Genomic DNA, 24,473 nt, shown 5'->3' with positions numbered 1-24,473 from the left:
ATGAACCGGTATATATTAGAATGTGTGTGTATGTTTTCCAGGGAATAAGAGAGTTGTGTTATGCTGTGTGAGGTTTATGTGTTTCATTTAACACACAGCAGTTACTATACCCCAGGCACCATTAAAATTGCTGGACAAGATCACATTTCAGCACGTATGTTAGGTAATGAGTGAGCAGGGTATGCACCGCGTGATGTGTGGCGGGCTGGTGTCTGTGCAGCCATGTACACAGATGATGGGTATTGGGCTGTGCTGGAAAGGAAAGGTCCGCTGTGAGGTGTGTGTTTAGAGTGGCAGTTTGTGCCGTGGTACAGATGGTAGTGTTTGAGGCTGGGGGAAGTGTTATGCTGGATGACTTGTGTGCAATGCATACGGGAAGTGCTGCACAGGAAAGACCGTGTATGTAGCACACATGTGCATTTTTTGTGCGTTACGGATAGTGCCGAATACCGGAGTTCCACAGGAAGGGATCTAGGTTGTGTCCTGGGCCTGTGTATGGTGCCTGCAGGCGCTGTGGATTGGGGTGCTTTGTATGTGTAGCGGTGTGTGCTGAAAGTGGTGCATACGACATGATTCATGCGGTGTGCTGGGTAGGGACGAAGGCTGGAGCAGTGCAGAGGAGGGGCCCGCGTCGTGATGTTGTGTGGAGCGATGCTGAGTGCGGTGGGTGGGGGGGCGATCGTGCTAGGTGACTCGCGTGCGTTCCCCGTGTAACCGGAGGCGCTGTATGGAGAAGGGGCACTGAGGGGTAGGGGAGCAGGCTAGCGTACTGTGAGACACCGGGCGGGCGGAGGGGCCGCGTGGGCGGCGGGCTGCCAGTGCGTGTGCGTGGAGCAGCCAGCCCACTTCCTCACCCAGAGCCATGCCGGGCCCCCCTCCCTGCCACCCTCCCTCCCGCCTCTTCCCTAGCCCTTGGACGCGCCCCCCGCTCGGCTGGGCCGCCCCACCTGGTAAAGGCGAAGTACATGAGGCTGACGATGGTGAAGCTGAGCAAGGTGATGGTATGCGGCCGGTAGAAGAAGTCAATGGTGATGTCCTCCACTTGCTGCTCGTTGATCATCCGGAAATGCATTTTGTAGTTCACATCATCCTTGCTTAGGGTCCGGCTCCCCACGCAGGACGCCATGGCCCGCCTCCCCGTCCTGCCGCGGTGGCGGCGGCCCCAGCCCGAGAAGGCCGGGACCCCGGGGGTGACTAGCCACAGTAGGCTAATAGCCGGACGGCGAAGCCGGGTCTGGCGCCCAGCAAAGGCTGGGAGCAGAGGGAAGGACAGGCGCGAGAGGGCGGGGTCGCGGCGCCGCCACCGCGGCCTGGGGCAGGGGACGCCGCCGGCCGTCCCCACGCTGTCATCCTGGCTGAGGCATCTCTACGCACTCGAGGAATTTTCAGACTCCAAGTCCACAGGACTTCAGGGGAATAGCGAGCCGGAGAAGGGTAGCCGCGGCCCCTGGCTGGCTCTTTTCAGAGCACGTAGCCCGCTGTCTCCCCGCGCAACCCGACACATGGTCTCGCCCACTCCGGGCGCAGCCCACGTGGGCCCGGGAGCGCGGCTGCGCTGTGTAGGGCGGGCTGAGGAGCCGGCGTGCGGCGCGGCGGGACCGGACGTGCGGCCCAGCGAGTTGGTCGGTCCCGGGGTCACCCGCTACGGGAAGCAGGCCTCGCCACAGGTAAAGCAGGAGCTGCCCCAGCACGAGGATCGCGCTCCTGGCGAGGGTTCAGGTTCCGGCGCACCCGCGTCCAGACCGCGCCCCAGGGCCTCAAGGGCCTTTAGGTTTTCGCGGCCCAGTAGAGGGTGATTGGTTTTGTTTTGTGTTTTTCCCCTGGCTGATGTAGTGAAAACTCAACCATGCTGGCTAATTAGCGCAGTGTGAGAAGCCTCAGGAGGGGGCTCTGCCTTCCTGCGCAAGTTTGGGGAACTGAAGTGGGCTAAAATGGCCTGGGAAGTATTGAGAGACCCTTTATTAGGAAGCTGCCCCCATAACCGCCCTTCTCTCCTAATTTCATTTATAGCATTTCGTAGGTAGAAATCTTGAACTCTATTTCAGTGCCTTTTTCTAGCGAAGCACTAGGCACTCATTGAGAACAGTATATATGAATTGTTAAGAGACTTCAGTTTCTTTAAGGGTTTTCTGTAATTTTCCTGATGAAAGGACCTTGTTAGAAGACTTCTGGTTACTACCTTACAGGGCTTTTATACACATCTGCACATCCCCTACCCGCTTTTGCATACTGTGTAAGCAAGTGAGTTAACTGTACTTGCCATTGATTTATTTCCATTCCGCAAACATTAGAGCAGTACAAGGCTCTGGGAAAGTAGAGAATAGTCCCCGGAAGGGTGGATCCAGGGATGAGACCCAGCTCTACTCTTGTGCATGAACAGTTAATCAATTGTTAAGATGTGTAGGTAGCAATGAAAGGATGTGGAGAAGATAGTGCACTTGTAAATAAAAATGCAAGGATAAACATTAGTTGTATGCACAAAGATCTTTTAATGACGGGGTGAAATTTGAAAGTGAGTCTTCCTGATGTTTAAGTGGTATTGAGTGTGGAAAGGCTTCAGGATGAATTTGGGATTTCAGGAGTTTGAAGTAGGATGAAGTGCTTAGACGTCAAAAAATGTTAGAGCTGATAGGGGCCTTAAGAATCATCTTATTGTACCCCTAGCCTTTTAAAAAAGCATTATTTGAAGAATGGTTATTGACCCCACCCCCACCCCCCACATCATGGGCTAGACTGCTGCTTTTGTTAGACTGCTGCCAGAAACAGCCTTGTCAAGGTAGCCCAACCGAGGTCTTCTGACTTTCAATTTAGTGCCCTTATGACTACCGTGCAGAGAATGAATGTTGTAGGTTTGAGGGAAAACTTGGCACATTTGGAGTCCCATTTCTCACCAAAATCTAACAGAAACCACCTATCCCAGCAGGGTATTGTGAATACTTACTTCTTTTCTAAAATCATCGCAGAATGGGCCGAGCGCAGTGGCTCACGCCTGTAATCCCAGCACTTTGGGAGGCTGGGTGGATCACCTGAGGTAAGGAGTTCGAGGCCAGCCTGGCCAAGATGGTGAAACCCCGTCTCTACTAAAAACACAAAAAATTAGCCGGGCATAGTAGCGGGCGTGGGTAATCCCAGCTACTCGGGAGGCTGAGGCAGGAGAATCACTTGAACCTGGGAGGCAGAGGTTGCAGTGAGCCAAGATGGTGCCGTTGCACTCCAGCCTGGGCAACAAGGGCGAAACTCCGTCTCAAAAAAAAAAATAATAATAAATAATTGCAGAATGAAAGGAAACTTTCACTTTTGTAAAATCTCTTTCAGCTAACTTCCCAAAACTACAGATCTCCAAGAAAAGATTAGACCCTCAAGTATTTGGTCTAATTTAGAGCATAAAACAAGCTGAATTCCAGTATGCAGAAAAACAAAGTATAAAGTTGTAGGCAGCAATTAATTCAGCAGAATTTTTGTATTTGGTTGCGTAACCAATAATAATGGCTAACATTTATTGAGCATTTCTTATATCCTGACTCCATCCTGTGTTTTATATGGATAATGTTATTTAACGTAAGATTATATGCATCAAATTTACCTTTCTAATTAGCTGGCTAAATATAAAATCCCTTCATATTTCTGGAGTTTAACATAGCACTAGCCTTTCCTGATAAAAATATTTTTGAAAACTACTTTTTCAGTCAAAATATACAGGTATTAATTGCTGGTTGCTTATTTATTTCTGTCACTTGGTTTTGTTTACTAGTTTTGACCTTTTCTTTTTGAAGGCTTTTTTCTCCTTTCCTACAGGGAAACAAAACTTGACAAAACTGGTTTTGTTCAATTCCCTTTGGAAGAACAGCTTTATCTGTGAAGTAATCAACAGTGTTCAGCCCTGAGAATGAAGCAAGAAACTGCTTTCACTGTTCTATATATCAATGATAATATTTTGATGATTTGTTTAGGACACAGTAGATTTCTGTTTTTTCATTTTGGGACAAATTTATATACATAAAATGCATTTGAATAATTCAGTGTTACTTTGATCAGCAATCTGCTGCGGAAACACCCTTCACACCAAATTTCAAGAACACTTATTTGCATCAGCTTATTCTCTTTAAATGATTAAATTAACAGATTAGTGAGGTCTGCTGTCACTTGAACATTTGCAGATTTTTGTTTTAAGCATTTTTCTTACACCAGTGTCATTGCATTTTGTTTTTAAATTGTAAAGTATATCTTTATTTTTCCACTCAGAAATTCCTGTCTGTTGGTTTGTAACTGAGATTGCCTTGTTGTTGGCTTTTCCTGTACATAAGAAACATCTCACTATTTTAGACTAAATATATATTTAAACACCTTTCAATTAGAAAAAAATAATTTCCAGTTTATCTTTTTGTTGTTTGAATACTGTTTTAAACATTTAAGTAAATTAAATTTCTCTTCTTTTGACGGTTATATCTTTCCTTTGTAGACTAAGAAAAATGGCTTTGTCAGCCCAACAGATACCCAGATGGTTTAACTCAGTTAAGTTGAGGAGCCTCATTAATGCTGCACAACTCACAAAACGTTTTACTAGACCAGCAAGAACATTGTTACATGGCTTTTCTGCTCAGCCTCAGATATCCTCTGACAATTGCTTTCTCCAGTGGGGATTTAAGACTTACAGGACTTCCTCCTTATGGAATAGTTCCCAGTCTACTAGCTCAAGTAGTCAGGAGAATAATTCTGCCCAAAGCAGTCTGCTTCCTTCCATGAATGAACAGTCACAGAAGACACAAAATATATCCAGCTTTGATTCTGAGCTGTTTCTAGAAGGTAATTCTGAACTTTCAGAAAAGTCTCCCTTTCCCTACTTTGGCCATTTGAACAAGCTACCTGTTTACCTTCTGCTAGCCCATTTCAGGTAATATTTTGTGCCAAGAAAGAAAAAGAATAATACTAGTTCTATTGATGAACTTCTATCATGCCTTTATTTTACTGGTAAGAAAAAAGTTCGTGGGCTAACGTGTAAGATTATTTTATAGCTACACATATAAAACATTTGCTTTTTAAATACTTTATTGTTTAGATTCTTAAAACAAAATTATTCTAGTGGTAATTAGTTTTATTAGGGTATAATTATATCAAGTAAAATTCATCTTGTGGGATATATAGTTCTATGAATTTTGACATATGCATTTAGTGTGTAAGAACTACTGCAATCAACAAATAAAACAGTTATATTAACTCCACGGAGTTCCCTCATGGTCGCTTTTTAGTCAATCCTCTCCTTCCTATGGGTCCTATTCTAGGAATATTTCGCTGGTAATGAAATAATATAAGGTTAAGTAGAATATGAAGGAAAGAGAGCTGGGGAGAGGGCAGGGAGGAGATGCTGGCTATAAATGATGAGAAAGGATAGTTAATGATGAGAAGCACAAAACAGAACAAAAGATCACAGACCTGATTCCTTAGCTTAAGGTAATGTGTAGTTCTAAGTGTCTTCCATGCTGCGTTTGATTTTAAAAAAACAAAAACAACTTCAGAATCAGGGCTGTACTAGAGAGTCACATCTCCTGTAGAGAGGACTGCAGGTTGTAGAAACAATCATAGAAGCCCTTTTAAAGATGTATTTGAGGGTAACTTGGAAGGGAGGGCATTGGGTCAAAACAAAGACTTTCAGGATATGATTACTTTAATCCATGCAATTCAGACTGTTGGCATATGTGTACTTTTAGCCAAGTTAACAGGCTATGGTAAACTCAATCTCTGTTTCAAAATTCACTTGAAAGTTAGGTGATTTTTAGCATTCTCACCTACTGATTAAGTGAAGGAAAGGCATTGTATGCTTTGAAATTTACCAACAAATTTCTAATCTCGGAAGAACAGTAGTTAGTCTGTCTAAATAGTTGTAACCTTACCTCTTAAAAGGTGAAAAATTGGGAACTTGGATGTTTAATTCTAAAATGATCCCAAGATTTAACCACTGAAAGAAGCAAACAAGGGAAGAGCTGGTCTTTGTAGAAATAGTTTTAAGTGTGCATATTAGAGCACTAATTTGTTTCTCTCTTTCAAAGAACTGGATGAATTGCCTCCATTGTCTCCAATGCAGCCAATTTCAGAGGAAGAGGCTATTCAGATTATTGCAGACCCTCCATTGCCACCAGCTTCATTCACACTTCGAGACTATGTGGATCATTCTGAGACTCTGCAGAAGTTGGTTCTTCTAGGTAAGTTTGACTAAACTACAAGTACTTTTTGCATGTACTCTTCATTACTTTTTTTACTTTTTTAAATTAACAATTTAATCTATACTAAGTAGTATACAAACATAAGCAAAAGTCTAATAGCATAAAGGCTTCTAGTGAGAAACTGTATTCCCTGCCTCATCCTTGCTGATCTTGCATCCTATTCCCCAGATGCATCTACTTAACTTGTATCATTCTTTTGTTTGTGTTCAACCTCCTCATTTTAAAATAGTTGTTTGTAGTGCTGTTGTTTGGTTCATCAGTTTTAGACATCATTTGATCTCTTGTATGTACACATGTACTTTTCCAGTATTCTTTTCAATTCTCCTAATATAAATTACAATTTTAGATAAATCATTAGTCAGTAGTTAAATTATGACTATAAATATTGCTATCTGCCCTAACAAGAAGTATGCTATCATTATTTACCTTCCTGTACAACTTTTCATTTTTCCGGCAGTAATAGTTGCCTTGTTCTTCATTTGATGAATTGTTTTGTTTGTTTGTTTGTTTCTGGGGTTAAACTTTTCCATACCTTCCAGTAGCCTCTCAGGACAGTTTTTCCCAGGTAACCCTATCAGATGATGTATTTCATTTCTCCAGAGTGGATTGTTCCCTGCTTGTCACACTACCCCGACCTCCTTCCTGAAGCCACTGTCCTCCTGATTTGAATGGTTTCTAGGCCTACTCTATAGCTGCCTTCACTTGTTGACCATTAGGTTGCACTTGGATCTGGATAGCTTAAGGGAGCCAGGGGATCTCCCTCCAAACTTTCATTTAGTCATCTTATTTTTAGTCTGGCATTTTATTACAAACTTTTGCTTTCCTCATTTCTCTGGGTTTGGTACTTCTCATACTTGATTTTCCCAGATAATGAATCTCCTTTCTCCTAGTGCATTGAGAGGAACTGGATTTGGGGGAGGTCGGGTTTCTCCATACCCAATACCCCAGTTTTTAGTCTGTGCCTCACCTCTAATCTCTCAGATTTCTAGGGACTCCAATTTTGGAGACCTTTGAGTTTTTTGTGGTACTGATCACTTACCACTTGCCAGATTCTCATTTGCAGGCATTTCAGTGTCGTCTTTCTCCTCTCCGATAAGGCTGTTGCCATGCTTTCATCTGTTTTCAGATGTTTTCAGATATGTGGGGATATAATCTCGTTTCCTCAAAGAAGGATCTCATTTTTTGTTTGTCATTCCCCATATTTTTGGGAGGTGATTTTTAACAGGAGAGGAAAAAGAGAAAAATCTGTGCTCTGTTAGAAACTTTGGGGGTCATCCTTGATTTTTTTTTTTTTTTTTTTCTTCAGACTGGGTCTCACTCTGTCTCCCAGGCTGGAGTACAGTGGTACCATCTCAGCTCACTGCAACCTGCCTCCCAGGTTCAAGTGATTCTCCCGCCTCAGCCTCCCTGGTAGCTGAGATTACAAGCATGTGCCACCATGCCTGGCTATTTTTTGTATTTTTAGTAGAGACGAGGTTTCACCCTGTTGGCCAGGCTGATCTTGAACTCTTGGCCTCAAGGGATCTGTCCACCTCGGCCTCCCAAAGTGCTGAGATTATAGGCATGAGCCATCGCACTCGGCCTATCCTTGATTCTTATTGCTTTTGTCCCCTCCCTCTTTACATCTAATTTAACAGCTTATCCTATGGATTCTACCCTCTCTATTTCTTTCAAATCCATCCACTTCTCTCATCCTACAGTCACTACCTTGTTTAGGTCCTCATTTGTCACTGAGTGGCTGCAGGAGCCTCCTATCTTGATAGTCTTCTCCTCAGCAGTATTGGCTCTGATATCTTTCCAGTGTTAGTGCTCTTTCTGAAATGCAGATCTAAGTCAGTGACCTATTTAAAATCCTTCAAAACCTTCCCATGGCATCAAAGCTTTTCCTGATTTGGCTTCTGCTTACCTGTTCAGCTTCATGGCTTGCCACTTCCCTCCTTTGTTTAGCCAACTCCAACAACTGGAGAACATCACTGAAGTCCAAGTAACTTCTAAAGTGTCTTCTTGACCCTGCAGACAGAGTGACCCTCTTCAGGCTCTCATTTCACTCCCTGCTTACTTGGATCCTAGCATTAATGACACTCTATTATAATTGTATACGCATCTCTCTCTGCCCAGTTACCCATATGTTACCCATATGTTTAGAATGGCCTTTGTTCTCAAGAAGCTTCAAGTCCTCAGAAACATCTAAATATATAAGAATAACTGGAATGCAAGGATGAAGAGCAAAGTGATAAGTCCCACATGAGAGGCAAATAAAGTGTTCTGTGAATCAGCCTAAGTGTCCATCAGTGGATGAATGGCTAAAGAAAATGTGGTATATTTATACACTGGAGTACTAGTCAGCCTTGAAAAAGGAGATCCTGTTATTTGCAACAACACGGATGAACCTGGAGGATGCTATGCTAAGTGAAATAAGCACAGAATGACTAATGCTACGTGATCTCACTTATATATGAAAGCTAAAAAAGTTGAACTCATAGGAGCAGAGGGAGCTGGGGAGTGGGGTGGGGAGGAATGGGGAGTTGTTGGGCAAAGGGTACAAAGTTTCAATTAGACAGGTGGCATAAGTTTTGGAGATCTATTGTCCAGCATGATGATGGTAGTTAATAATAATGTATACTTGAAAATTGTTAAGAGAGTAGATTTTAAGTGTTCTCACCACAAAAAAAAGTCATGAATATGTAAGGTAATGAATATGTTAATTAGCTTGATTTAATCGTTCCACTATGTATACAAATGTCAAAACAGCATGTTGTATCCCATAAACATATAATTTAAAAAGTGTACATTCAGAGGCAGGAAAAAGATGACGTCTGCTGTGAGGAGACAGTCACCTTTCCTTTCGAAACAGCTTTCCCTGTCTTATGGCAGGTGCTATGGATGATACAAGATAAAACCTAAGACACAGTCCCTGTCTTATCTTTTTTTTGACACAGGGTCTTGCTCTGTCACCCAGGCTGGAGTGCAGTGACACAGTCTTGTCTCATTGCAGCCTTGACCTCCTGGGCTCAAGTGATCCTCCCACCTCAGCCCCGCAAGTAGCTGGGACTATAGGCACATGCCATCTGGGCTAATTTTTTTTTTTTTTTTTTTTAATAGAGGGAGGTCTCACTGTGTTGCCCAGGCTGGTCTCAAACTCTTGGGCTCAAGCTTTCCTCCCACCTTGGCTTTCCAAAGTGCTGGGATAACAGGCATGAGCTACCGTGCCTGGCCTAGTCCTTATCTTTAAATAATTTACAGTATACTTACAGGTTTGGAATATGTTTCAGCCATTCCTTTACCTGTATGCTGATACTTCAACAGCATGTCTTAGAAGTAACTTAAATAATAGTAACTTAGGGGAGCCTTATTTGCTCTGTCAGACAGTATTTTTGAGTACCCAAGTCCTAGTTTTTTCTCTGTTTGCTTCTGAGACCTGTTCTCTGCCCGATCTGTATCCCAGGAGGCCAACCCCTATGCACCAGGGCTCCTATGCCAGCTGGCTTCTTGGCAGCTTCAGCCAGTGGGAGGCACCTACAGGACAGAAGGTAGAAGGGTCAGGTGGGGATATTTTTCCCGTTCCTTCCCTTCTTTGGGTCCTGTACCTGCCTCACTCCGTGACAACAGCACTCTTGAGCAGCCCTTCCTTAATAGCCTCTAGTCCCTCTGCGCCGTGGTAACATTTTGCCTCCTTGTCTCTTTAGTGTTGGGAAGGCTCTTGTTTGTTCTCTTAAGGCTGCTCACACCGCTGTATAGAGTCCCTTCCTTAAAGTCCTTGTCATTTGTACTTTCCAGGGCACGTTGTATAGCCTGCTAGACCCTGATTGATGTACTAAATACGTGTAACCATAACTGAATAAAATGGTAATATTCGTAATTACTGAACTGATGAGGTAAAGCCCAACTAGACTTGTCACCTAGAGGTTAGAATCGTGTATTATTCTTTTTTTATAACCCCAATACCTAAAAAAGTGCCTGGTCCATAGTGGGCATTCAGGGAATATTTTTTCAAGTTAATGAAATGAAGTGAGCCCAAGTTATTTGCATTGAGAGCAGTGTGCATTCCTGATGAGATTCTGCTCTCCTACTGCTGTTAAAAAGCAGCTTTTCAGGATTTCTGTTCGAGCACAGTCAGGGTGTGACAGCTCATGCTGAGCAAAGCACTTCAGTTCATGTCAGCTGTAATATTTAGTTAAATGTGAAGTCTGAACCCTTTATGTTATTTTTAAAGCATCTGATCCCCCATTTATCACAGATTTTTGGAACTGGTTTTCATCTTATTTATTTGTCCATCTAATAATTGGATTTATTTTTCTACTAATATTATTTTTAAATTACAAAGGAATTACATCCGGTTGTCAAAAGTGCAGATATTATAAGAGAAGGACCTCTTACCCTCTCTTCGTCCCCAGTTCCACTTCTCAAAGGTAACCACTATTAACCAAATTGTGGAATAGCTTTCCAGACCTTTTTCTACACTAGGTTTTATACTATTCTGTAGTTAAACGTAATTTTTTTTGTTGTTCTAGTAGAGTTAATATATGTTTAGATTCTTTATCTAGAATTAATTTCTGTATAAGATACAAAGATAATTTTTTTCAAAAGTATAGCTAATGGTCCCATATATTTTAACAGTCTATCTATTTGATTTGAAATGCATTATTGTTTGTATAATAACATTTTTTAGTTTATTCTGGATCTGTTTCTCATCTTCATTGAGTGTGCGTATTATTCTGTTTTCACACTGCTGATAAAGACATACCCGAGACTGGGCAATTTACAAAAGGAAGAGGTTTAATGGACTTACAGTTCCATGTGGCTGGGGAGGCCTCACAATTATGGCAGAAGGTGAAAGGCACGTCTCACGTGGCAGCAGCCAAGAGAAGGGAGCTTGTGCCTGGAAACCCCCCTTTTTAAAACCATCAGATCTCTTGAGACTTATTCAGTATCACACAACAGCACAGCAAAGACTTCTCCCCATGATTCAGTTACCTCCCACCTGGTCCCTCCCACGACACATGGGAATTCAAGATGAGATTTGGGTGGGGACACAGCCTAACCATATCATTGTGTCTGTGTATTTAATCTATTTTACTGTTCATGGGCATCTTAATACCTGTTTAATATCAAGAAATTTGGATTTATAATTATATTTGGTTCTAATAATATTTGGAGTTATAATGAATATGACAATTTTTTTTTGACTGTGTGATGCCATTAAGAAGTTTTAAATGTGGAGGTTTAAGGTTGTATACTTTCTGCTTTGTTGTATACTTGAAGGGCTATGTGTTCACTTGTTCTCACTCAGACATTTCTTGAGTTTCTTCAAGGGACTTGTCTCCGCGCTAAAGACCTAGAAATTACAACGATGAGTAAGGCACAGGGTCATTTTTATTCCCCCTATGATGGGAATCATAAACATATTTTTAAAATAATGCTTATAACTAAGGAAAAATAAAATCTTCAAAGAAGGTAACATTTTATTCATATTGTTTGTTACCCTGCAGAATTACCAGTTACTATGGGGTTCATTTGGGACTGACAAACATTCTGAAACAATATTCAAGAAACCTTAGACAAAGATGATGACCCTACACCAATATGACTTAGTGAATTTGTTTTGGGGGGAAATGTAGCACTAAATGCTCTATTTTCCTCTGTACTTGATTTTTAAAATAAATACTATGTTGTTTCTGCAACCAACTTAGTTTAAAAATATTTAGAAGTTTCTATTGATCTATCTCAGTGCTCCTTTGGATAGGTATTGATCTCCATCAGTAATTTCTTGTGCTTATGTATATGAGTTTAATGGGTGAACTAAGAAGTCATCTTCAGACAGTATTTATAATTTATTATAGGCGTGGATTTGTCCAAGATAGAAAAACATCCAGAAGCAGCAAACCTCCTTCTGAGACTGGATTTTGAAAAAGACATTAAGCAAATGCTTCTGTTTCTTAAAGATGTGGGTATAGAGGATAACCAACTGGGAGCATTCCTGACAAAAAATCATGCAATTTTCTCTGAAGACCTTGAAAATCTGAAGACCAGGTAGGACTTTTAAAAGGATTCTCATATAACCTAAGAAGTGGTTATGAAGGAAATATATGTGGAAGTTATTCTTTAAGTCTCTGCTGCACAAGGGTCTACTGAGATAACATGAATTTTTTTTTGTTATAGACCTTCTTTGATCTAAATTAAGTATTTACAACAGTTCTTTTATTCAAGTACCCCTTCTTCTTCTTCTTCTTCCTTCTTCCTTCTTCCTTCTTCCTTCTTCTTTCTTCTTTCTTCTTTCTTCTTTCTTCTTTCTTCTTCGAGATGGAGTCTCGCCCAGGCTGGAGTTGAGTGGCAAAATTGCGGCTCACTGTAACCTCCGCCTCCCAGGTTCAAGTGATTCTCCTGCCTCAGCCTCCCAAGTAGCTGGGTGACTACAAGTGGCCACCATGCCTGGCTAATTTTTGTATTTTTAGGAGAGATGGGGTTTCGCCACATTGGCCAGGCTGGTCTCGAACTCCTGACCTCAAGTGATCTGCCCATCTTGGCCTCCAAAGTGCTGGGATTTTACAGGCATGAGCCACCCTGCCTGGCCCCATTATTATTTTTATGTTTTCAACTTATTACTGAGTCAGTAATTAACTCTTTCTCTTTAGAAACTGGAATAAGTTTTTTTCTTAAAAAAAAAAAAAAACCCATCAACAAATAGCTAACTTATCTGAGAGTGCACTTAAAGATATGATCTTTTGTGGTTTTTGTAGTTTTTGTCTGGCCAATTTTTGTTGTTAGACATTTGAGATTGTCTTGGCAAATTACTGTATAATTTGCTTAATCATTTCCATAAGTTGGCTATTTTGGTTGTTCCTTGTTTTCTTCTTAAGGAGCACTTTTATAAACATCTCTGTACTTCATTCAACATTCAAAGAATTATTGAATTTGTGAAAATAAATACAGTGAGATATTGATCTATGAGGTAAGAATCCTGCTAGGCATTGGGAATACCACAGAGAACAAGGCAAAACCCCTGTCGCTAAGTTAACATGTTGAATTCATCATCGCCCCCACCTGTCACTCAACCCAGTCTGTATTCCCAGATTCACTGAATACCCTTTTGCCCAACTCAGAAATATTGGTATTAACTTGCTTTCTCTTCTTTTATCATCTACATCTAATAAATCATGAAAGCCCATCAGTTCTTCTCTTCTTATAGCTCAAATCAGTCATGACATTTCTCTGAATCTTTGCTTTGACTATTTTGCCTCAGTTCCCCATAATATCACACCAAGATTACTGCAATGGTCTCCTAATTGGTCTGCCTCTAGTCATGACCCTCCAGACTGTTCTCCACACTGATGTTGATTCTTACTACATTTCAGAGAGCTTTGCGATTCCTTAAACCATCAGTCTAATGTCTTTTCTCGGAATTAGGAAAAAAAACTAAACAAAAACCGCATTTATTAAATTGAACATTTGAGCCCTTCTATATGTGACACACTGGCCTAAACTTTAGACATCAAAAACAGTCTTTCCCTTCATGAGAGTGATAGTCTATCACAATACAGAAGGGAGAGAGAATGATTCTAAGAAACTCATCTGACATATCCAGCTCTAGTCTTCCTGGCGTCAGGAACACTAATTCTCTCTGCAGTCAAAAACCAGCTTGCCCTTTTTGCTCAAGATTTATTCCAAGAAAGCATGAATACCAGGAGGGTAGGGATCATTTCACACGCTGCACCATTATTGTTAATAGCACCTTTGTACATGGGAGTCGCAGAGAGGTTAAATAATTTGCCCAAGATTACACACCGTTAGTATAAGTAGCAGAGTAAGTGGTTTCAACCCCAGTTAATCAAACTCCAGGGTTCTGACTACTACACACTGTCTCTACATTTAATTCTTTGAAGGAAACTTAATAGCTTAAGTTACTTGCTCAAGCCATATATGCTCCTAACAATTGAGGAATATTCTCACGTCGGTAGCATAGTCCATTGATTCCTAAACCTGGCTGACTATCAAATTAAACTGTAGAACATTTTTAAAAATTACTTAGAATTTTTTAATAGGTAATGCAGCCACATGTATTCAAAAGAGTATACAGTAAAAAATACTGAATAGGCACAGGTATGAGAACCTTTATTTAAATGAACTTTGTTTCTGGTTCTGATATATGCAGCACTGATTTCATGTACTTATTTTTTAAATAAAAAGTTATATTTTAAAAATCCTTGTAGAATTTTCAAATGAATAGTCGCATTTTAATTATTTAAATACTCTTTTTTTGGTTGGGTGGGCCTTATATCTTGATTTTTTATTGGAAAAATCATTACAATGTAGACAATAGTTTTGATAATTTTTTAATCAAATGCTGAACCTTGCTGCCAAAAAAACAAGTAATACCTCCTTTTCTCCTACTTTGTCCCTTGGACTTTCAAGACCCACCTATCGACACAGCTACTGTTATCAGGATTTTTTGTTCAACCTTCTAGGAAGCATATATCTGTGTATACACACATGAATACAAATACATAACAATTGGTAGCATTTATACACACTATTCTGTATCCCACTATCTTACCTTCACTGTATCTTGGAGATTATTTTTTCTTGGTGCTGCCTATTCTTTTTAACTCTAGTACAGTCCATGCTGCGGATCTCGCTAGTACCTATTGATAAGCATGGAGTATGTTTCCAGTCCACTGTTAGGACAAGGCTGTAGTGACTTACCTTGTAGATACTTCTGAAAAATCACACATATTGGTGTCTCTCTGTAGGACGTATTTCTAGAAGTGGAAATGCTAGGTCAAAGGGTGTGTTCATCTGTAACTTCAATAGATATTGCCAAATTATCCTTCATAGGGGTTGTTTTCCAGTTTATACTCTCCCCAACAGTGTACAGAAGTGCCAGCTTCCCTGTTATCCTTACAGATACAGTGCTATCACACTTTGCTTTCAGTTGATTGTATAGATAAAAAGAGTACTTTATTTGTTGGTTGGAGCATCAGATGTTGAAACATGGAATGTTGTTTGGAGCATCTTTTCATATGTTGAATTTCTGTTTACATTTCCTTTTCTGTAATATATCCTTTGCTATTTTTTAATCAGGCTTTTTTCTTTTTTGGTAAACGTTCTTTTATATATGAAGAAAATTAGTTCTGTCTCTGAGACATGTTGCAGATATTTTTCCTAGATTGTCACTTGTCTTTTGACTTCATTTATAGTGGGGTGTTTTTGTTTTGTTTTGTTTTGCCATGCATTTAAAATTTTTATATACTTAAACTTATAAATATTTTAACTATTTTTAAAGGAGTAATAGTCATGTGATTATAAAGTAATATAAGTTTTGGTATATAGTATAAAAATACCATAGGCTTTAGATGTAGGCATGCCTGAGTTCACATCTTAGTTTTGTCAGTAATTAGGTGATGATCTCAGACAAGTTATTTAACTTCCCTGAATCCGTGTTTCCTCATGGAAAATTCACTTGGCTCACAAGTTGTTTTGTTTTTCTGGTTAGAATTAAACAAAATAATATCCTGATATATTTTAGACATTTAGTAAAACCATCTTTTACTATGTTTTAGATTTTTTTAAAATGTTATTTTATAGCCAAACTTTCTATATTTTACTAACGTACATAGTTTGATCTTCAAAAACTTAGCAGGAAAATCTCTCAGTTAACAAAATACATATTGAAAGACTGTAGTAAAAATCATTTATAAAAATACATACTCAGGCCAGGCATGGTCACTCAAGTGTAATCCCAGCACTTTGGGAGGCCGAGGTGGGCGGATCACTTGAAGTCAGGAGTTCGAGACTAGCCTGGTCAACATGGTGAAACCCCGTCTCTACTAAAAATACAAAAATTAGCTGGGTCTAGTGGTGCGTGCCTGTAATCCCAGCTACTTGGGAGGCTGAGGCAGGAGAGTCACTTGAACCTGGGAGGCGGAGGTTGCATTGAGCCCAGATCATGCCACTGCACTCCAGCCTGGGCAACAGAGCGGGACTCTTCCTGAAAAGAAAAGAATAGAAGAGGGGTGGGGAGGGGCTCAGTAAATATACTAACCTAAAAAATGCCTCTCTCAGTTATAACCATTATTTCCTTAATTTTCTTAATTTGTGTTATTTTCTTAATTTGTGTTTTTCTGTTCTTATCAAAAAAAAAAAAATCTTAAGCAGAAGCTATTTCATTCTTTCTTACCAAGTAATAAACCAGATTAATTGAAAAGAGAATCTAAAGGTTGGTGCAAAAGTAATCATGTTTTTGCTATTGAAAGTAATGGCAAAAACCGCAACTAATACCTATTAGTGGATTTCAGAATTATTTTCTGTTTTTAAGTATAAATGGAAACCATCTAGAGTTGGGTGAATGCTTGTTTTTTTTTAAACATGTTTTTGCCATTGTTACAGAATGCTTTTATTTAGTTAGTAATTTAGGGTGTGGGAGCCTTTTTAAAAATAGCTGTTACTTTGGGAAGTAGCATGAGACTCCGTCTCAAAAAAAAAGAATGTAAATGTTTATCACATGCGTATGTATTTATGTTTCTCTAGGGTGGCTTATCTGCATTCAAAAAATTTCAGTAAAGCAGATGTTGCACAGATGGTCAGAAAAGCACCATTTTTGCTGAACTTTTCAGTGGAAAGACTGGATAACAGATTGGGATTTTTTCAGAAAGAACTTGAACTTAGTGTGAAGAAGGTAAAGAAAAGGAGAGAATTTGTTTATTTCCATGTCAGGTACATTTTAATAGCTGATAGATCTCATGTTCCCAACAGATGCCTGGCCCATGTGAATCATATAAATTCCTGGTATTTTTTGTACAAAAATGAATTATCCTGCTAGTTTAAACATAGAGCTCCATCATTTTATAATACTTAATCAAACTGGTTCCTTCAGTTTTTGTTTTCTTTTTTTCCAAACAGTACTAATCTTATATATTCCTGGGGTTCCTATCACTTTTCTGATTGGGTCATATTTTAAGTTTTAACTTTGTATCTTAATAATGCCTTAATTTTCCAAACTAGTTAAAGATGCACATATAGTAATACTAGATTGTTTTGTTTGCAACCACAGACTAGAGATCTGGTAGTTCGTCTCCCAAGGCTGCTAACTGGAAGTCTGGAACCCGTGAAAGAAAATATGAAGGTAGGACAACTTTAGGCTTTTTGAGAAATCAGTTTCTTTAAGTGTTAAAATCCTCTGAAGAGAACAGATTTTGCTATTGTCATGTAAAAGAAAACTAGACTTTAAAATAAGTTCTTTCTAAAAAGAGAAATAGGAACATTTAACAAATGTCTAGCAAGCAGTTTGTTTCAGTTAATATTTTCACGTTGAGCAGGTATTAACATGAGTAAATCACCTTGCAGACATTGATACCCACAATCCTAAAGCATTAGATAGGGATATAAGTGGTACCCTGAAACTGCTTCTGTTGCCCATTGTGGGCGTCTGACGTCTTTGTTACCTGGGCAGTGTTACCAGTCTATGAAAGTACTCCTGTTGGCCAGCATGACAGTCTGTGTATGTCTCAGGGAGTTTTGGAGGCTGGATCCAAAAGACTTCTGTGAAAAGAGTAGCAGCCAGCACATTGTTCTCCTTTGCACCTGTCCCAGTTGCCGACTCTCATTCTATCACAGAATGTACCAGACACTCTTTACTGTCCTTCCTCCAAGAGAATAAGATAAAGCCAAGAGCAGCTGACTAGTTAGTATATAAAGCTGTAGTAGTATTTGAAATATTATATAAGGGCTGTTTTCTGAGGTGAACAGTTCAGTCATTGAAGAAATCTTTATTGAGCTCCTGCCCAAGCGCCATGCTGAGGAGACAGCTTCTCCTCCCAAGGAGCTTACAATCTAGTGGGGGATCAAATCCAGAGTGATGGGGGCAGTTACTTGGTGGGGGCACACAGGACACTATGAAAGCAAGTAGAGGACCTGGCCTGTGTTTGGTTGTTTAGTTCCTCATCTCTGCTTGGAATGTTGACATGTCGTTTTTCAGACAACACATATGTGGGTGTACTTGGGAGCAAAAGCTCAAAAAGCATTTTGAAGATCCTGCTGCTGAAGGATCTGTTTGGTGTTGGGCCCATGCCTCTGACCTGCAGCCCTCCCATGTCACTCATTCTCTCTTGTAATTATGGTTGCCCCTTTGGTGATCTTCATGACCATCACGGTGTAGCTGTTTCTCAGCAGAGGGGTTTGAAATTCTGGTGACCCCAGGAGCCGGAAGCTGTAATTCCTTGAAGGCACTGGCATAGCTGTCTCCAAATTTTAAAATGTTATTTTAAGTTTAAAAGAATCATGGGTCAGGCGTGGTGGCTCACGCCTGTAACCCTGGCATGGGAGGCCGAGGTGGGCAGATCACTTGAGGTCAGGAGTTTGAGACCAGCCTGGCCAACATGGTGAAACCTCATCTCTACTAAAAATACAAAAATTAGCCAGGCGTGGTGGTGGGCACCTGTAATCCCAGCTACTTAGAAGGCTAAGGCAGGAGAATCACTTGAATCCAAGAAACGGAGGTTGCAGTAAGCTGAGATCGTGCCACCACACTCCAGCCTGGATGACAAAGCGAGACTCCATCTCAAAAAAAAAAATCATGGTCAGGCGCGGTGGCTCACACCTGTAAGCACTTCGGGAGGACAAGGTGGGTGGATCACTTGAGGTCAGGAGTTCAAGATCAGCCTGGCCAACATGGTGAAACCCTGGCTGTACTAAAAATACAAGAATTAGCCAGGTGTGGTGGCATTCCTCTGTAATTCCAGTTACTTGGGAGACTGAGGCAGGAGATCATGCCACTGCACTCCATCCTGGGCAACATAGCGAGCTCCATCTCAAAAAAAAAAAAAAATCAGTGCAGCCTTGCCATGGTACCAAAATAACTATTTCTACTTACGATTCATAGCAAATTTACTTTCTTTTAGGTTTATCGTCTTGAACTTGGTTTTAAACATAACGAAATTCAACATATGATCACCAGAATCCCAAAGATGTTAACTGCAAATAAAATGAAACTTACCGAGACGTTTGATTTTGTGCACAATGTGATGAGCATTCCCCACCACATCATTGTCAAGTTCCCACAGGTAATGCCACTCACAGCTCTCTCTGTAAGCGCTGCCATTGCGCTTCATTTGGAGCTGCTCTCCAGCTGCATAGTTCTGTACGCTGGGAAGAGTTTACAACTTGCAGGGCGCAAATATCCATCTCCTGAGGAGAAATCAGTGATTAGTCTCTTTCCCTGGAGTTTCTACCTAGTCCTAGTTCTGATTGTTGGAATTAGGCCAACAAATTTAATGTAGTCTCCCTCATGTTTTTCTCTACTTTACTTTGGAATAGATCACTTCCCTTAAAGGTCCTTTCACTGCTACGTGTACTTTTTAGTCACAGTTTATTTAAATTCATGAATCAATAAGCCATATTGTAATGATCCCCATCCCAATATAAAAGTGATCCAGTTTGCCATCATGCCAAAGCCGTAATTATATTTTCTAAGCTAATCAAGCTTCCATCCATATTCTTTACCTAGTGAGTGATATTATCTGCTGTTCACAAGAATATTAATCTTGAATATTGACTCTTTAAAAGCAGAAACTTTGTCTGATTTATACACTGCCAAATCCTCAGTGCCTAGAAGTACACCTGGCACTAAGTAGGCACACAATTAATATTTGTTGAACAAATGAATGATTGGATTTTATCAAAGTAATCCTTTTTTCCTATTTCCTATGCAAATAGCCACTCAGTATTTATTGGATAAATGACAAACTGGATTTTTATTTAAGTGATCCCTCTACTCCATTTGCTAGAACACATGTTCCTGTTTTTGAAAAAAGATGGGTAAAAGAAATATGACCTTAATACAACTCTCAGAACTAGATTGCATTAGGTCCAGTTCCTTCACATACAGCTATATTTATTTGCCTATTATACTTCACTAGGAATGGGCCTCTAATATAGGATTTTCCTATTTTACCAAACGTAAATATACCCATTATAGAAGTGTTAGAAGCCTACAGTTTTGTGAATTTGGCTCATGGAGTAATTGTGAAATAATCTTCAACGAAAAAGAAATGACAATTTGTTTTTCCCTGGGTTGGTGGGTAATTCATTTTTCCAGTATATCACTGAGCATCCATCAGTGCTACACATTGGGCACTGAGGATACAAAAGTCAAGCAGACATGATCTCTGTTCTTGTGGAACTTATAATCGAGTGTGGAAGACAGGTTTAAAAATAGAATTGCTTTATATGATGGTAAAGAGTCCTAACCAGAGCTCCTACAGTGATTTAGAAGTGGTAGGAGAATTATAGAAGTAATAACAGCAATTGAGTACTTACTGTGTGCCAGCTCTATCTTTATTGCTTTATTTGTATTAACACAGTTAATTCTCACAACAACCATATGAGGTAGATTCTATTATTACCCCTATTTTACACGTAAAGAACTTAAGCTTAAAGAGATTTAAGTAACCTGTCTATAAGGTTACCCAAGTAACAAGGTTGGGGCAGAACCACGATTAGAACTCCAACAGTCCAGTTTAAAAACCCAAGCCCTTTACTAGGATCTGCTAGAAGTACATTTGAATTGTCTGTAGAAGAGTGAGTGGTGTTTAAAAGATGGAGAGGAGCTTTCCAAATAGAAGAAATTATAAGCTGACCAGATGCATCAAAATCACTTAAAAACACAGATTTTAGGCACCCCAAACCCTTGCCTCAGAGAAGCTCTGTTGCAGAATTGTGGCTTCCAAATTGGGATTCTCAGATTCCTAGAGTCTAGGTGGAATTATTGGGGAAAAAAAACAGAAAAATAAAAAGCTTATTAATGAAAAAATACATTAACGGACAGTAAGGCTGTGAACGGGCTGATATAGACTTTAAATTTTTGGCTGGTGTTTAAATCTCAGTGGCGTGGAACTAATTTTCTCATGCAGATAATATTCCTGGTTGGCAGATCTGACTTACGATTAATTAAAAATGGGGAAAGAAGTATAACTTAATAACTATGATCAATTTAGTCATTTCAAAGAAGAGATCTTGGAAGGTAAAGGATAACAAAAGCAGTTTTAGGGTAATGAATGTGAAGAAATCACTAGGCTAAGGAAAGAGGTTATATTCAGGATCCCCCGAAACCTTCACTCTCCCCTTCCTCTGTGACTTTCTGTGAAGGCAAAGTTGAAGTCCACCTTAGGATTAGAGGGGACCAATAATTCTCAGGCTAGGGGCACTTTTTTTAACTCTGAAGAATTTAATATGTCATTAATAGGATGAAATTTTTGTGCCAATGGCAAAGTAGCCCCTGGTGACCAACAACCCTCCCCCCACACCACCACACCCATAAAAAAAGAAGGGAGAAACACCGCAATCTGAGCAGTAGCTTTTGGACTTGAAAGAGTACACAACTCTCTAATGATGGAGTAACTTCGGTCCACTGGAGAAGTAAACATATAATATCTGCTCATAAGCTAAATAAATGCTTTGAAGTATTATTATATTTAGGAAATTAGTAATCGTTTAGGAGCACCAGAACCATTTGTGGTTTTGTCTGTTGTTGGGTGATAGTTTTTTTTTGTTTTTTGTTTTTTTTGTTTTTTTTTGAGACGGAGTCTGGCTCTGTCGCCAGGCTGGAGTGCAGTGGTGTGATCTTGGCTCAGTGCAACCTCCGCCTCCCGGGTTCAGGTGATTCTCCTGACTCAGCCTCCCGAGTAGCTGGGACTACAGGCGCCTGCCACCATGCCCAGCTAATTTTTGTGTTTTTAGTAGAGACGAGGTTTCACCATGTTGGCCAGGATGGTCTCAAACTCTTGACTTTGTGATCCGCCCACCTTGGCCTCCCAAAGTGCTGGGATTACAGGTGTGAGCCACCGTGCCCGGCCGGGTGATAGTTTTTTAAGCCAAGAATCACTGCATAGGAGTCATACTTCTAAAAAAAAAATCTATCTAAAACCTCTTACATCTTCGTTATCCATAATATAGTGATCATGGGAATTTAGTTATCAGAACAAGGGCAGAATAGCAGAGACTGAAAAGGGAGATGTTCTGTTCCAAAAGCAAGCCAAACCTATGTTGAGGTAGCACCCTGTGCTTTTTTTAGTCACTCTTCTCATAGTACTTTGGTTTTCAACAATTGCTTTTCAGTGTCCTTTCCAACTGATCTGTTACTGTTTCCACTTGAATATAGGGAAAGAGGCCTAGGGGTTATGTGTCACATCCCGTGTTCACATTATATCTGTAACAGCCAAGAGGAGAGCTTGAGGCAGGCATAATATTGAAAGGGCTTCCTCTGAGCCTCACCAGGGAACCTCACAGGTCTCTCAGGCTTCAGGGCTGTAGCTCGTCTGGCCGGATCTCCCATTTCTCTCTTCTTTCTGTAGCTGACTGTAGAGCCTTGCCTGCTTCTGACTCCTTTCTAAAGTTGCTGCCGCTCACTCTAGTTTTTAGGAGTTTTACTTTGAGGCAGGTAAGACATACTTTCCCTAGTTGCTCTCCCAGAGGTCAGATTCATTTCATTTTGATTCTAGTTAAGGGGAGGAGTGCAAATTTTAAAAAAGGGAGAGAGAGAGGTGTTACAGATTATGAAATCTTATACAATTTTTTATAATAACATCTTAATCTCTAACATTGGTTCTCAAACTTGGTAGATATCAGAATCATCTAGAGGGCTTGTTAAGACAGATTTCTGGGTTCTGCTCTCAAAGTTGCTGATTAAGTAGTTTTGGGGTGAGGCTTGAGGATTTGCCTTTTTTTTTTTTTTTTGAGATGGAGTCTTACTCTGTTGCCCAGGCTGGAGTGCAGTGGCGTGATCTCGGCTCACTGCAACCTCCGTCTCCTGGGTTCAACCAATTCTCCTGCCTCAGCCTCCCGAGTAGCTGGGATTACAGGCATGCGCCACCACACCCAACTAATTTTTGTATGTTTAGTAGAGACAGGGTTTTGCCATGTTGGCCAGGCTTGTCTTGAATTCCTGACCTCAGATGATCCGCCTGCCTCAGCCTCACTACAGGCATGAGCCACCACGCCCGGCCGAAGATTTGCTTTTTTAACACATTCTCCTCTGTCTCTGGAGCACTCAATCTTCTTTGCCCACAGTATAGCCCTTAATTATTTTATTATTGTTTTGTATGTTGATTTTGAATCCCTTTTTCTAGTTTCTTCACAGAAAATATAGGATTTAAATCCTCTGGCATTTATCCTACTTACTGAACGCATGGTCAGTACTTGGTATTGGTTAACCTATTAAAATTTTTGCCAAGTAAACTTTTTAATATTTCATCCTCCCGTGTGCAGTGTTTTTTAAAAACTTTTTTTTCTTTTCTAGGTATTTAATACAAGGCTGTTTAAGGTCAAAGAAAGACACTTGTTTCTTACCTATTTAGGAAGAGCACAGTATGATCCAGCAAAACCTAACTACATCTCTTTGGACAAACTAGTATCTATTCCTGATGAAATATTTTGTGAAGAGATTGCCAAAGCATCAGTACAAGACTTTGAAAAATTCTTAAAAACGCTTTAGATTTTTATGTATGTTAAAATGCAGTATTGTAAAGTGAATATATATATGAATAAATGAATATATTTTTAAATGCCTCGGGTCTCAACTGATATTGGAAACCATTTGATACTGTAAATTTGGGTACATATACTGTGGTAGAACTTTCATCAAGTTCCTAGTGACTTAATTCTTGTTTGACCTTTTCCTTCCTTCTTAGGAAATACAGCAAGCTCAGAGAAGGGGAAAGAGTTGGTTTACTTTAAGTTGGTGCTTTGTCATTCTCATGAAGATAAAAACAGTGGAGGATTTTTAAAGTGGTTTCATTATAAAATGGCTTTATTTCCTTTGAACTGTTACGAGTTTCCAGAGCATACTACATTAGTCATCTAATATCTACTGCTCAGATAATGCTACAAAACACACTTCATTTTGGATTATCTACATTGTTAACTTCTTGAACACAGATATTCACAGTTGGCTAAGAATAAGGAAAAGGGAAGTGGAGTTTAAAGATTAGGGGCAATGAGATATAGTGAAAGGCTTAACTAGCCTTTGACTTATTACCAGTAAACAAAGATTTGTTTTCCATTTACAACATGTGTTATCCTGGGCAAGTGATTTCATTTCTGAGCCTTTGCTTTTTTATTTGTAAAACGAAGCATCATGACTTCAGTTGTCTGCCTTATGATCACCAGATTGGGTAGACTGTTAACACTGGTGGCCCCCATGAACCACACCTGGTATTTGCACTCTTGTGTAGTTAGTCCTCTCCCACACTGACTCTGGGCCGATGT

The 24,473-nt window shown here is 40.1% G+C and overlaps 2 protein-coding genes across 4 annotated transcripts in view; one reads left to right on the top strand and one right to left on the bottom strand.

The window, feature by feature from the left end:
• The window catches only part of PTDSS1 (phosphatidylserine synthase 1), a 72,924-nt gene extending 71,330 nt beyond the window's left edge, over positions 1-1,594 (bottom strand). The window contains exon 1 of the mRNA XM_519868.8: positions 948-1,594. Coding sequence (XP_519868.2) covers positions 948-1,126 — 179 coding nt within the window. The 5' untranslated portion in view covers positions 1,127-1,594. The remainder of the gene's footprint in view (positions 1-947) is intronic.
• Positions 1,564-23,770, top strand: MTERF3 (mitochondrial transcription termination factor 3). 3 transcript variants are annotated; one of them, XM_024345251.3, is made up of 9 exons: positions 1,564-1,667; positions 2,921-3,031; positions 4,460-4,803; positions 6,045-6,197; positions 12,059-12,248; positions 16,743-16,890; positions 17,266-17,337; positions 19,112-19,273; positions 23,506-23,770. In XM_024345251.3, exons 3-9 carry the CDS (start codon positions 4,470-4,472, stop codon positions 23,698-23,700), a joined length of 1,254 nt encoding a protein of 417 aa, XP_024201019.1. In that variant the 5' UTR covers positions 1,564-1,667; positions 2,921-3,031; positions 4,460-4,469; the 3' UTR covers positions 23,701-23,770. The 3 variants fall into 3 exon arrangements, with proteins under 3 accessions (XP_024201019.1, XP_519867.1, XP_016815193.1); XM_519867.9 differs by lacking the exon at positions 2,921-3,031 and having other exon boundaries at positions 1,566-1,667; XM_016959704.4 differs by lacking the exons at positions 2,921-3,031; positions 19,112-19,273 and having other exon boundaries at positions 1,570-1,667.
• The last annotated feature ends 703 nt before the right edge of the window (positions 23,771-24,473 follow it).

This window comes from Pan troglodytes, chromosome 7, assembly GCF_028858775.2.
Source record: "Pan troglodytes isolate AG18354 chromosome 7, NHGRI_mPanTro3-v2.0_pri, whole genome shotgun sequence".
Lineage (NCBI taxonomy): Eukaryota > Metazoa > Chordata > Mammalia > Primates > Hominidae > Pan > Pan troglodytes.
This window is presented reverse-complemented; position numbering and strand designations above follow the sequence as displayed.